General features: G+C 51.2%; 1 protein-coding gene across 2 annotated transcripts in view; it reads left to right on the forward strand.

Annotated features, from left to right (window-relative positions):
• The window catches only part of KIF5A (kinesin family member 5A), a 31,882-nt gene that overhangs the window by 15,589 nt on the left and 3,041 nt on the right, over window positions 1-13,252 (forward strand). For both annotated transcript variants that reach the window (XM_036865331.1, XM_036865332.1), the window contains exons 6-28: window positions 324-379; window positions 628-715; window positions 1,004-1,128; window positions 1,653-1,757; window positions 2,079-2,227; window positions 2,333-2,481; window positions 2,754-2,929; window positions 3,707-3,775; window positions 4,151-4,357; window positions 4,662-4,808; window positions 5,413-5,601; window positions 5,966-6,083; window positions 6,458-6,522; window positions 6,632-6,741; window positions 7,125-7,226; window positions 7,734-7,794; window positions 8,044-8,115; window positions 8,278-8,382; window positions 10,991-11,207; window positions 11,452-11,605; window positions 11,922-12,004; window positions 12,413-12,440; window positions 12,895-13,009. In XM_036865331.1, the coding sequence (XP_036721226.1) occupies window positions 324-379; window positions 628-715; window positions 1,004-1,128; window positions 1,653-1,757; window positions 2,079-2,227; window positions 2,333-2,481; window positions 2,754-2,929; window positions 3,707-3,775; window positions 4,151-4,357; window positions 4,662-4,808; window positions 5,413-5,601; window positions 5,966-6,083; window positions 6,458-6,522; window positions 6,632-6,741; window positions 7,125-7,226; window positions 7,734-7,794; window positions 8,044-8,115; window positions 8,278-8,382; window positions 10,991-11,207; window positions 11,452-11,605; window positions 11,922-12,004; window positions 12,413-12,440; window positions 12,895-12,973 (2,654 nt within the window). In that variant the 3' untranslated portion in view covers window positions 12,974-13,009. The remainder of the gene's footprint in view (window positions 1-323; window positions 380-627; window positions 716-1,003; window positions 1,129-1,652; window positions 1,758-2,078; window positions 2,228-2,332; window positions 2,482-2,753; window positions 2,930-3,706; window positions 3,776-4,150; window positions 4,358-4,661; window positions 4,809-5,412; window positions 5,602-5,965; window positions 6,084-6,457; window positions 6,523-6,631; window positions 6,742-7,124; window positions 7,227-7,733; window positions 7,795-8,043; window positions 8,116-8,277; window positions 8,383-10,990; window positions 11,208-11,451; window positions 11,606-11,921; window positions 12,005-12,412; window positions 12,441-12,894; window positions 13,010-13,252) is intronic.

The following is a 13,252-nucleotide window of genomic DNA, read 5'->3' on the forward strand; positions in this document are numbered from 1 at the left end:
CACACAAGGACACACACACTTGTACTCATGTCCCTTGCCTCCACTCACCAAGAATTTCCCAAAACCGAAAGGGTCAGAAGATGAGCTTAAATGCCCAGGCCCACGTATAAACAGCCTGAGTCTAGCTGGAGCCCTGGGGCTGGAATCCTGCAGGAGGAAAAACAGCCTTCAGCGCGTGCAGGGAGTTTAGGCTTCACAGGGGAGTCTTCCTCCCTCTTGCACATAGAAGAATCCACCATCCGAGTAGACTGCAGTGTGCAGGGGTTGGGGAGGTGGGGGGCTGGAAGTGCTGGCCTCGCTCACCCTGAATTGTCTTGATTCAGTGACTAAGACAAATCTGTCTGTGCACGAGGACAAGAACCGGGTGCCGTTTGTCAAGGTGAGAGTGGGGATGGGACACCCAGGTGGGGCCAGTGTATTGAGAGTGCAGGTGTAGGAGGAGGGTAGACCAAAGGCCCACCCAGAAGTTGGAGGGCGGACGTCCTGGTGGGGTGAGACACGCCAAGGGGCTGGGGAGAGTCTGGAGCCTGGGAAGAGGCGCCGTCTTGAGAGGTCATTTGGTCACTGTGCAGGTAATTTAATTTGCAGATCAAAGTGCGTGGGTCACTGTCCATTTGCCCCCTACAGGGTTGTACCGAGCGCTTTGTGTCCAGCCCAGAAGAAATTTTAGATGTGATTGATGAAGGGAAATCAAATCGTCATGTGGCTGTCACCAGTGAGTGGGGAGACAAGGGGCTCTTGAGCGTGGGGTCTGCCTCTCCTCTGTGCCCTCTGGGGCTGAGGGACACGAAAGTGAGCAAGGGAAGGCTGTGTCCTCCAGAGGAGGAGGGACGCTTGTCTGTGTGACCCTGAGACCCGCTGCCGGGGAGACGTAGGGGCTAGGCTAGTCCTGACGGACACCCCCTCTCTTGGCGGGTGGAGGCAGGGGTCCGTGGAAGCCGGGGCTGAGGGCTTCAGTTCCGCAGGGGTTGGTACAGGGACTGTTTCACCCTCCCTCCTACAGACATGAATGAAGACAGCTCTCGAAGCCATAGCATCTTCCTCATCAATATCAAGCAGGAGAATATGGAGACCGAGCAGAAGCTCAGTGGGAAGCTGTATCTAGTGGACCTGGCAGGGAGCGAGAAGGTTGGGGGTCCTGTCAGGGTGGGGTGGGCAAGGAAGGAAGCCTTGGAGGGGGGTGGCCTTTTTGTAAACCAAAATGACTTTCTTATTGAGCTAGAATTCACGTACCATAAAGTTCACCATTTTAAAGCGTACAGTTCAGTGACTTTCAGTATGTTTGGAAGGTTGTGCATCATCACCACTAATTCCAGAACATTTTCATCACCTGTTGACAGTCATGCCCTCTTCTCCCCTCCCCCACCCCCTGGCAACCACTAATCTACTTTCTGACTCTGGATTTGACTTTCTGGACATTGCACATAAATGGAATCGTATAATGTGTGTGTGTGTGTGTGTGTGTGTGTGTGTGTGTGTGTGTGGTGAGGTCTGTAGCAAGAGCATTTAGGGGAACAGAGGAAGGGCCTTCTCTGTCCTCTTTCCCTCTCCCCGTCTCCTTGGACTAAGCCACCTTACGTGGAGAAGAGGTGGGGAGAGCCCCCTCCCTCTGCAGCCGCTCACGACATACTCACCCCTTCGTGCCCTGGTAGGTCAGCAAGACTGGAGCAGAGGGAGCTGTGCTGGACGAGGCCAAGAATATCAACAAGTCCCTGTCAGCCCTGGGGAACGTGATCTCTGCGCTGGCTGAGGGCACAGTGAGTGCTCCTTAGGTGTCCGCACCCCTCAAGCCCCACCCCATCTTCTGCCTTCTCCTAATGCCCCACCTTATCATGCCAATTCATGTGTTGCTCCACCCCTAGTCAACACCCCCGTCCCTTCTTTATTTTTATTTTTATTTTTTTTGGCTGTGCCATGCAGCTTACAGGATCTCAGTTCCCTGACCAGGGATTGAACCCGGGCCACAGCAGTGAAAGCCCGGAAGCCTAACCACTAGGCAACCAGGGAACTCCCCCACCATACTTCTGATTTCCCCGTTGAATTTTTTTTTCTGATTTGTGTCCTCTCTCTTCCCCCAGAAAAGCTACGTTCCGTATCGTGACAGCAAAATGACACGGATTCTCCAGGACTCCTTGGGAGGAAACTGCCGGACAACCATGTTCATCTGCTGCTCACCGTCCAACTACAACGATGCGGAGACCAAGTCCACCCTGATGTTTGGACAGCGGTCGGTGGCAGGATCCCCTACACCCTGCCGCAGCCCATGCTGCGCTCTCCCCTCAGGGTCTTGGGAGCCTTAATGGAGGTCTCATCTCTTCGTTCTCCTCTCCAGGGCAAAGACCGTTAAGAACACTGCCTCCGTGAATCTGGAGTTGACTGCCGAGCAGTGGAAGAAGAAATATGAGAAGGAGAAGGAGAAGACAAAGGCTCAGAAGGAGACGATTGCAAAGCTGGAGACAGAGCTGAGCCGGTGGCGCAGTGGTTAGCAACGGGTCCTGTGGGTGCAGGGAGCCAGAGAGGGCTCCTACGATCTCCAAGGGGGGCTGCGTTTCCAGAGGGGTGCAGTAGAGCACTCATGAGAGAAAGCGAGAGTGGCTTGACTGCCTTTACCCCCACCCCCCAAAAGGTTGACGGTCCACTTGGCAAGAGAGATGGAGGCCTGGAGGTCTCCGCATTGTACAGTGAGGGAGGAAGGACCCTCGGATGCAGCTGTCCCTTCTCCCATCCCTCACCTTGTTCCGCCCCTTTGCCAGGAGAGGACGTGCCAGAGACGGAGCGCCTGGCTGGGGAGGATGCTGCCCTGGGGGCTGAGCTCTGTGAGGAGACACCCGTGAACGACAACTCATCCATCGTGGTGCGCATCGCGCCTGAGGAGCGGCAGAAGTACGAGGAGGAGATCCGCCGCCTCTACAAGCAGCTTGATGACAAGGTAAGGACAGTCGGGCAGGGCACAGAGGTGAGAGCCCAGTGGGATGGTAAGTGAGGAATTAAAGAAGTAGCTTATCCTACCGTTTTTCTGATTTTAAAAGAGATGAATGTTCATTATTGAAAATATGGAAGATAAATAAAAATATATAGAAGAAAATTTAAATCATCTCCTCCCACCATTCAGAAATAAAGCCATGCAATTGAGATTATACTGTATATGTAACTTTGCATCCGATTTTTTTCATTCCTCATTATATAATGAGCAATTTCCTACTTTGTTAACAATTCTTCATAAAAGTATTTTAAAATAGCTGCCTAACAGTCAATTTATCAGAATGTATTTAACCATTTACTTATTTACAGGCCTTCTAGGGTTTTTTGTTTGTTTGGCTTTTTGTTGGTTGGTTGTTTTTGCTATTATAAATAGCTCTGAAATGACTGTCTCTTGTGCGAAAGACTTTGCTTTGGAATGATTTGATTAGAATGGAGCGCTAGAGTGGGATTTCTCAGTTAAAGGATATGAACATTTAAAGGCTTTTGCTGTGCATTGTCAAGGTTATACCAACTTCTAGGAAGAAAGGGATTAAAAAATGAGGGCAGGGGTCAAGGAGAGAAGCTGAGGGAAAGACCTCTTTCTTTTTTTAGGATGTGGAGTTTCTAAATCAAAGCCTAAACTAGCTGGATTTTTATCAGGATTCACATCTACCACAACCCTGTAAGTCTAAACTGGAAAGAGTAGTTCCCTTCACCTCGTCTTTACCCCTTTTGCCTCCAACAGGATGATGAGATCAACCAGCAGAGCCAACTCATAGAGAAGCTCAAGCAGCAGATGCTGGACCAGGAAGAGGTAATGGGAAGGAGGGCAAGACACGAGAGGAGAGGGTTGTGTGTTCATCCCTGAAAAGCATCAAAAAGACCTTTTCCTGATAAGATGAAAGAAGGGCCATTCTGCTTAGGGGTTAGTCACCCTCCAAGACTATAGAAATCTGGAAACTTACTTGGGGTTTTGCTTAAAGCACGGATGCCGGAGTCTGGGTGCTTCTTCATTCTGTTGCCCTACTTCTGTGAAGCGGAAAGCCCACTTCCTCTTGACTCTTGCTTTGGCCCTTGCTTCTCTCCTAGACCTATACCTGGGTGGGGGGCTCAGCTTCCCCAGACCAAGGGGCCATCGAAGTGGTCACCAGCAGAGGACTCCCTCACGTGGCTCGCCCCTCCCTTGCAGCTGCTGGTGTCCACTCGAGGAGACAATGAGAAGGTCCAGCAGGAGCTGAGCCACCTGCAGTCGGAGAACGACGCCGCGAAGGATGAGGTGAAGGAAGTGCTGCAGGCACTGGAGGAGCTGGCCGTGAACTACGACCAGAAGTCCCAGGAGGTGGAGGAGAAGAGCCAGCAGAACCAGCTTCTGGTGGATGAGCTGTCTCAGAAGGTGGTGAGTAGCCGGCTAGGAGCTCCCTGGCCTAGAACATCCTCCACTTCCAAAGGGACCTCTGCTTCCTGATAGGGCAGGATCCCGCTTGCACCTTTGCACTGCCGTTCAGTGTGTCGTGGGACACTCCCCCACCCCCGCCACTGCACTTTGCCCTTCTGACCCCTCTCCCTTCCAGACCCTTCTGCAGGGCTTGTGTTCTCTTCATAGCAGCCATCAGGGTCATGCGTGAAGGTAGAGGCCTCCGCCTGGGCTGGGGAGGGGAGCAGGAAGATGGCGGTGGGATGACCTGAAGGGCTGTCCCCAGGCCACCATGCTGTCCCTGGAGTCTGAGTTGCAGCGGCTACAGGAGGTCAGTGGACACCAGCGGAAACGAATTGCTGAGGTGCTGAACGGGCTGATGAAGGACCTGAGTGAGTTCAGTGTCATCGTGGGCAACGGGGAGATTAAGCTGGTGAGTGGAGAAAGAGGCGGAAGCCTTGTTCAGGTCATTCTTGTTCTGGGCACTGGTGGGAGGTGCCAGTGAGACAATCCAGGCCCTCAGGGATACTGGGGAGGGGGGGTTCCAAAGATCCAGGAAACACTCCTGCAAACTAGACACAGGAAAGCAGGTAGAGGTTTGCATAGACTCAGTTGAAATACATGTTCTAAATCCACACACCAACTGAAATTCACATTGCTGAATAAAGAAGCAGTGGAGATGTGCTTATAGCAGGATTTGGAGATGGGAGCACAAAATTAGGAATGATATATGCAGATCTGTGGCAGTGACAATGACCCATCTGGGTGATCAAGCAGGTCAGTTTGACTACAGAATATCCTGTTGCTCTATAGGATGAAAGAAGGTCAGAATTGGATCTTTAAGCGCAGAGAGAGGGATTTAGTGTGAAATGACAGGTGATACAGAGCTGCTAGAAGTCATCTGGAACATAGCCGTCCCACCCGAGTCCCTGTGTCTGTGGGTGTGTGTGCCTGGGGGCTAGGCCGAGTAGAAGGAAATGGATAAAGGGCTTCCCGGCAGCAGAGAGGCACCTCCTCCCTTGCTTGCTCTCCCACAGCCGGTGGAGATTAGCGGGGCCATCGAGGAGGAGTTCACTGTGGCCCGACTCTACATCAGCAAAATCAAATCCGAAGTCAAGTCTGTGGTTAAACGGTGCCGGCAGCTAGAGAACCTCCAGGTCGAATGTCACCGCAAGATGGAAGTGACTGGGCGGGAGCTCTCATCCTGCCAGCTTCTCATCTCCCAGGTGAGTGCAGAGGTCCAGAACCTTTGGGTGCCGTGGGAGAGGACGGGCAACTCTGTGCTTATGGGATAACTCCTAGCACCCACGTTTATGTCAAGAGCCTAGGGTCAACTGAAGTCAAGGACAGAAGAGCTGGGGGAAGCATGAGAGGGTCCAGGCTAGAGAAGTGAAGGATCGGGGGATACTGCCCTCTGATCCAAGAGGGTCTAAAGGAAGGGTCTCCAGAGGAATGTCCCTCGACCCTGCATCCCCATGGGAGGTGTAGCAGGAAGGGAGGAGAGCTGGAGCTTATGGAGGTCTGCACTGCCTGGAGTTGGGTCCTTTGCTGCATCCATCTTCTTCCTCTCATGAACCCTCACCCCACCAGCATGAGGCCAAGATCCGCTCCCTGACGGAATACATGCAGAGCGTGGAGCTCAAGAAGCGGCACCTGGAAGAGTCCTATGACTCCCTGAGTGATGAGCTGGCCAAGCTCCAAGCCCAGGGTGAGGCCCTCTTAAACGTCCAACCCACCCATCCTGGGATCTAAGATCGCAGAGGGGACAGGGAGGGAAAGTGACAAACATCACAGGAAACCACCCAACAGCACACTCACCAAAGCATTAGACTGAAATCGTGGAGTCCAACTCACATGCTGCTTAGCACACTTTTGCACATAGCTCATTTTCCATGAACCATAAACCCTCCGTTGTTCTTTGTCCCTGCTCTATGAAATTGGACCATCCTCGCCCAGAAGAACATCCCTGTGGGCCCATTCTGGGTAGACGTGCCTTGCTCTGCCTGGAGCTCTGATCACAATGTGAAGTTCTGTCCGGAGGAGGTAGGTCTGATGTAAGCTGTCTTCCCCTCTGTCCCTCAGAAACTGTGCATGAAGTGGCCCTGAAGGATAAGGAGCCAGACACACAGGACTCCGAAGATGTGAAGGCGAGTGGGGAAGGCATGGGGAGGACTGGGGCCCGGCAGGGCTGTGCTGGTCCTCACTGAGCGGGTGTCTGGGAGTCTAGCTTTGAGCTTGGGGTGGGGTTGTTTGCAGAAGGCCCTGGAGCTGCAGATGGACAGCCACCGGGAGGCCCATCACCGGCAGCTGGCCCGGCTCCGGGACGAGATCAATGAGAAGCAGAAGACCATTGATGAGCTCAAAGAGTAAGAGTTCCCCAGGGCGGCTCATCTCCACCCAGTCCCCTCCCTTTGCTGTGCCTACTCAGATGCTCCCTCTTGCACCAGGATCCGGTTCTTTAACTTCCATGTGTCATTCCCCTGACAATGACACGAACTTTGCAGCCCAACTCCAGGAGGTACAAGGAGTGAGGACTAATCCCTATCTGCAAGGCTATTCTGATTAGATAGCTCAGGGCCCCTCTGTCATGGAAGCAGTGGCCTGAGTCTGCCTCTGATACCCGAAGGTGGATGCATCAACACTACCAGGACTCACGTGTAGAAGAAGGAAAGTGTTTGAGGAGCTGGGCTTCCCTTTGCCTCTCACTGACATCTTTTTGTTCTCCCCAATACCTCCTTGCCCTCCGCAGCCTGAATCAGAAGCTCCAGTTAGAGCTGGAGAAGCTTCAGGCTGACTATGAGAAGCTGAAGAATGAAGAACATGAGAAAAGCACCAAACTCCAGGAGCTGACGTGAGTGACGGGTCTGCCTGCAGACCCTACTCAGACATACTGCAGAGGCAAGACACAATCTAGATGTGAATATGGTGACCACAGGAAGCAAGTGCCTCAGAAGAACAGTTTGATGGGGGTGGGGAAGGGGGAAAAAAGGGAGGCTTCTGTTCAATATTAGCAGACATGGAAGGATGTGGGTGATGTTTTGTGACGTGTAAAAAGCAGGTTACAAACAGTAGGAATGGTATAATCCCATAACAGTTATGTGGGATATGCATGCATGGAAGAGTCTGGAAAGATGGACACCAGAATGTTCACGGTGGTTTGATCTGTAAGTAGCAGAATCATGGCTTTTTATGGAACTCATTTACTTATCTTTTTTTTTTCTTTTCTAATTTCTGCACTGTGAACATGGGTAACTTGTGTAATAAATAATAATAAAATATAGATCAAAGGAATGGAGGAGGGAGGAGAGAGGGAGGCAGGGAGGCCCTGAGGGATTCTTCTGTTTCCCTCTTCCTCCAGATTTCTGTATGAGCGACACGAGCAGTCCAAGCAGGACCTCAAGGGTCTGGAGGAGACAGTTGTGAGTGGTTTCCTTCTCTGCCAGGTTAACAGGGTGTGGGTGGAGGGCTTCAGTTCTTCCTCCCGATTTCTTCCTAACCCCATTCCTCCTTGCCTTTCTGCAAAGTCAGTCTGTGGCATGATCAGGACGCACCTTTTCCTAAAGGATGAGTAACTCACTTGTCTAGAGAGACTGGAGGGTCCAGTAATTTTGGAGGGGGAACGGTGACCGGGTATTTGGAGGCCCCCAATTTTTCTTCATTGTTTCCAGGCCCGGGAACTCCAGACCCTCCACAACCTTCGCAAGCTGTTCGTTCAAGACGTCACGACTCGAGTCAAGAAAGTGAGTGCCGTCTCGGGGTCTTCCCAGCCCCCATATCCTCCCCCTGTCCTCAGGCTTCTCCAGACCCTGTGGCCTTCAGTGGGGCTGGCTTGGCCTGGTCTGGGTGGGACCTGATTGGCCTCAGGACAGCCACACCTTTCCCCTGCCTCTGTCTCTCATCAGAGTGCAGAAATGGAGCCCGAGGACAGTGGGGGGATTCACTCCCAAAAGCAGAAGATTTCCTTTCTTGAGAACAACCTGGAACAGCTTACAAAGGTTCACAAACAGGTAAGAGTGAGGGTAAGGGGTGAAGAGAACTCTTGAGGCCGGGAGCCTAGGATACCTAAATCTTTGGAGGCCCTTGGATTTAGGAAAATCTACTTGCATGTTTTCCTTACTTTTCCCTTTTCCCTTTCCTACTAATCCCTTCTTTATCCTGTATTTGGTTCCACTTTTACCTTGTTCTTGGTTCTATGCCTGTTTTCCCTTTCCCAAAGCTCCCAGCCTGCCTCTGCTCAAAGTGGAATTCCCCAGGCCTACGCTGTTGGAGGGAAAGGTTGAAACTGATAGAGGTTTCAGAGGCGTGGGGCCGTGACCGTACACAGGGGATACTGGTCAGACGTTAGCCAGAGACGGAGAGCAGAGAGACAAGAAGCCAGGAAGCTGGGCTTTCTCTCATGGAGAGGACTCCCTCTGCCTAGGCCTGGGGCAGGCACACAGGGCAATTACATGATGTCCTCAGACGGCCCAACCGGCCCCTGGTCAGGGCCAGTGAAAACTCCTGTGTATTAAGTTGCTGCCTCTCTATCCCCCTCCTTGCTGCTGCGGTTCCTTAGGTGGAAGACTGGGTTTCAAAGGTATGGGGTGGGGAGGTGGAAGGGGCAGTCCAAAGGAGTCAGGACAGGAAATGTTTGGTGCATACAGAGCAGGAGCACCCTGGCTAGTGCCAAATAGCTGAGCCTTGAAGACAGATGCAACAGACTGTCAACTGGCTCTTTTAACTGATTCGTAAAATAAACCCTAACCTATACTTCATTCCCTTCTTTTCGAATCCACCTTAAAATTCGTTTTAAACTCATATTCTCATTAAACTACAGCTTAAACTTCTTTTCTTCCCAGTGCCATACCCAGCATATATAGTAAATACCCAGTACACCTTCTTATTTTTTTAAATAATGAAGAAAATCCTAGAACTGTGGCCCAATGATAGTCCACAGGGTTTATTTATTTTTTTTGGACCTGCAGAGGGCTTTAGAACCATCTTTCCCCCTTTACTTATTATAAAACAGTGTGAACAACATTATAGAAAAGTTGAAAGGGAAGAAACATTTGTAATCGGTTTTGCCTTTCTTTTTAATTTCTGTGTTCATTTTCCTTCTTAATCCAAATGCATATTACCTTGCTTTTTTTCCCCAATTTTTCATTGTAGTAAAGTACACATAACATAAAATTTATGACCTTTAATCATTTTAAGTGTACCATTCGGTGGCCTTAAATCCATTTGTAATGTTGTGCAACCATCACCACCATCCCTCTCCATAAGTCTTTTCATCCTGTAGAACTGAAACTCCATCCCCATTAAATAATAACTCCTCATTCCCTGCTCCTCCACCCCCTGGCAACCCCCACTCTACTTTGTCTCTATAATTTTGGCTACTCTAAGAATCTCACCTAAGTGGAATCATCTGGGATTTGTCCTTTTGTGACTTGTTCATTTCACTTAGCATAATGTCTTCCAGGTTCATCCACATTGTGGCACGTTTGAGGAAATCACAGGCTGTTTCCTTTTCCCCCATGAAGGCTCTGCCTCTGTTCTAAGTCTCAAAGACCAAAAGCTACTCACCTATAGGAGAGAGGACTCCTAATATCCCACCTCAGGGGACACAAGACTAGAAAGGAAAACATGAGCGATGTAGAAACCTCTCAGTCAACAGAATCTTAAATAGCCAGGGCCATAACCCTATTACAAATTAAGCTAAGTTATTGTCACAGCAAAACATTGTTTATAATCTGTAAATTGTCCAAAATTAAAGGGACAATTCTCCCAGTGTTCCCTGCTGCACTGATTTACCTGGTATCTTCCAAGGCCGGCTCCTTCTGCAATCTGTAGGGCCTTAGTCATTGTGTGAAACCTTGTAAAAAGATCAGGAAGTCTTTTCTGGCTGCAAGGTGGTTGCTACCACACTGTAGCTTAATTTAAATGGGGAGAGGGACAGCCCAGGAAGTCCTTGAACATGAAGGTAATGAGCACAAATGTTTGTGAGACTTCAAAACATTTTCTTTCCTTCCTATGGGGCGGCCATATGTGTGTGTGTGTGTGTCTGTGTCTGTGTCTGTGTCTGTGTGTGTGTGTGTGTGTGTGTGTGTGGCGCGTGCGCTCCTGTATTCCAGCTTCTGCTCCTGCTCTACACTGCACCTAACCTGCACTCAGTACCATCTCCACCCTCCAAACTGCTACTGTGCTCTTGCTGCCTCGCCCTGTGCATGCCCACAAAGCCATCTCTGGGGGAGGGGGAGGGGCCTCATTCCCATGGTTGCCCTGGGGCTGTTGGTCTGGCACCAGCTGTGAGATATTGGGGGGTTGGTGGTGTTTAGGCCAGGAGGAGACTGGAACTCTTGCTATCCCAAGAGTTCTGGGCTACAGAGGAGTTGGCATGTTTTTTGCTGCCTGGAAAACGATGTAACTTTTTAATGCCTGACTACCATTTGCTAAAGGGAGAAGGAAAGAACTGGCCAGAACAGCAATTAGGTAAAGGGAATGAGGCCTTTGGAGGAAACGACGTGGTCTCCACCTTCCCTGACATGACTTTTCCTTATTCTCTCTCCCACCCGCACCCCCGACTCTGCTGCCTTGTTCGCCTCTCTCCCCGCCTCTTCACTGGGGCTCATCCCACAGCTGGTACGTGACAATGCAGATCTGCGTTGTGAGCTTCCTAAGTTGGAAAAACGACTTAGGGCTACGGCTGAGAGAGTTAAGGCCCTGGAGGGTGCACTGAAGGAGGCCAAGGAGGGCGCCATGAAGGACAAGCGCCGGTACCAGCAGGAGGTGGACCGCATCAAGGAGGCCGTTCGGTACAAGAGCGCCGGCAAACGGGGCCATTCTGCCCAGATTGGTGAGTGGGGAGTGGGCGTCGGTAGGCGGGGCGGGGGGGGTTACGGGGGGGATCACAACCTGGGGGAACCCAGCAAATTCCTCAGTGTAACCCCACCCCGGCCTCATCCCACCACCACTACAAAAAAGTAGAAAAGTGAATTACCTTACGTGCAACTCAGTTCAGCTCTAGCTAAGTGACCTTGCAGGGCAACTGCAAGGTAACAAATAGCCTCTTCACGGTCATTTTCCTTTCTTTGCCGCAGCCAAACCCGTCCGGCCTGGCCACTACCCAGCGTCTTCACCCACCAACCCCTATGGCACCCGGAGCCCTGAGTGCATCAGTTACACTAACAGCCTCTTCCAGAACTACCAGAATTTGTACCTGCAGGCTGCACCTAGCTCCACCTCAGATATGTAGTGAGTGACCATGGGCGGGCTGAAGTCCCAACCCAAGGCTCTCTGCACCCTATAAGGCATAAGACTGGGTTAATTATTGGGTGAGACTTAATTCTTTTCTTAAGTAGCTTCATTTCTAACCCTTTCTCAACTTCACACCTTTGATTAGAAGGTGGGCATCTGCCCTCCCAGCCTGAGGCCATGTTTGTTGTCCTCTGGTCTCTGGGGATGGGAGGGGTGGATGGCTTCATCCCTGAGGGTGAGTGTGGATCAATGGTCCTCGGAACAGTGGAAGGTGGGTGCCAGAGGTTGCATCTCTCTGCTCTGCTCCATCCAGCTTTGCAAACTCCTGTACCAGCAGTGGGGCCACATCTTCTGGAGGCCCCTTGGCTTCCTACCAGAAGGCCAACATGGACAATGGTGAGTGAAAAAGATGGGTAACCAGCCTGTGGGATCCCCAGGGCAAGTTGAAAAGTATCAGAAAAGTAAGTGACCCTGCACCTACAGCTCAAACACTGCATCCCTTCAGGGTCTTGGACGCTTGGAAGTGGATTCCTCCGGTCACGTGCCTGTCCCAACCCTTACCTTCCTTTCCCCTTCTCCTCTCCTCTGTGAGGGCTCAGGGAGGCTTTTTCTCAAACAAAATAATGATGCAGATTGGGGTAGTTGAAGACGAGTGCCACAGATCCAGATGGCAGCTATGTTCCCAAGACACTTAGCTTTTTCTCCAAGGGATTAGGATGAGAGAGGGTTTGAGGAGACTGTTAGTAACACCCAATCTCTTTTTTCCTTCTTCCAATCTTGTGTCCTCCATGATGTTGTCTTCAGGGAATGCCACAGATATCAATGACAATAGGTACGCCGGTTGCCACTGCTCTTGGGCTCTCTGGGTGGGACCAGAAGAAATGGTTACATTTTCCTCATGCCTTACTTAGAGGTTTGCTGGAGACTTTGGGGAAAGGAGGAGGAAGTGAGAACCATTCTCGCCATCACTGTGTTGTCCAGGAGGTCCAGTCATCCCCTGCCTTGGTGTAACACTGTCCCCTCCTCCAATTCTCCCTGGGGTTCCTCCCCATGCCAGCTATGGGGGCTGGGAGAAAGCGCCACGGACATCTGATGACCTGGGTTTCCTTCCTACTTTTGGGAACTTTGTGACCTGGGGCAAGTCAGCTCTATCTCTCTGGCCTTGATTTGCACTGTATTCCTGCCCTTCGTTATCTCACAGGGATGCTGAGAGAGCAAAGTGACAGGAATGATGTCTTTTATACGGAGCTGACAATGCTGTGATTATGCTGGGTCTCTTCTTCCAGGAGTGACCTGCCATGCGGCTACGAGGCTGAAGACCAGGCCAAGCTGTTCCCTCTCCACCAAGAGACGGCAGCCAGCTAATCTCCCACACGGGCTGCTGCATACCTGCACTTTCAGGTAGTTTCAGGCCGCTTCCTCTGACCAGCTCAGGTTGCCTCCTTTCTTGCCCTCAGCTTCGTTTCTCCTGCTTTTTTTAAAATCATCTCAAAACTTTTACTATATAGTTGTCCCTCAACTCCCGCTGTCCCCTCCCAGGGGCTACATCAGAACTGCCCGGTGTCCCCTAGGCACTGGCCTCCCCTCCCCCCTTGTGCTTGGCCATAGTGGGAACCACAGTACTGCCTTTCTGCCACTAGGGGT

Source organism: Balaenoptera musculus, chromosome 10, assembly GCF_009873245.2.
Source record: "Balaenoptera musculus isolate JJ_BM4_2016_0621 chromosome 10, mBalMus1.pri.v3, whole genome shotgun sequence".
Taxonomy (NCBI): Eukaryota; Metazoa; Chordata; class Mammalia; order Artiodactyla; family Balaenopteridae; genus Balaenoptera; species Balaenoptera musculus.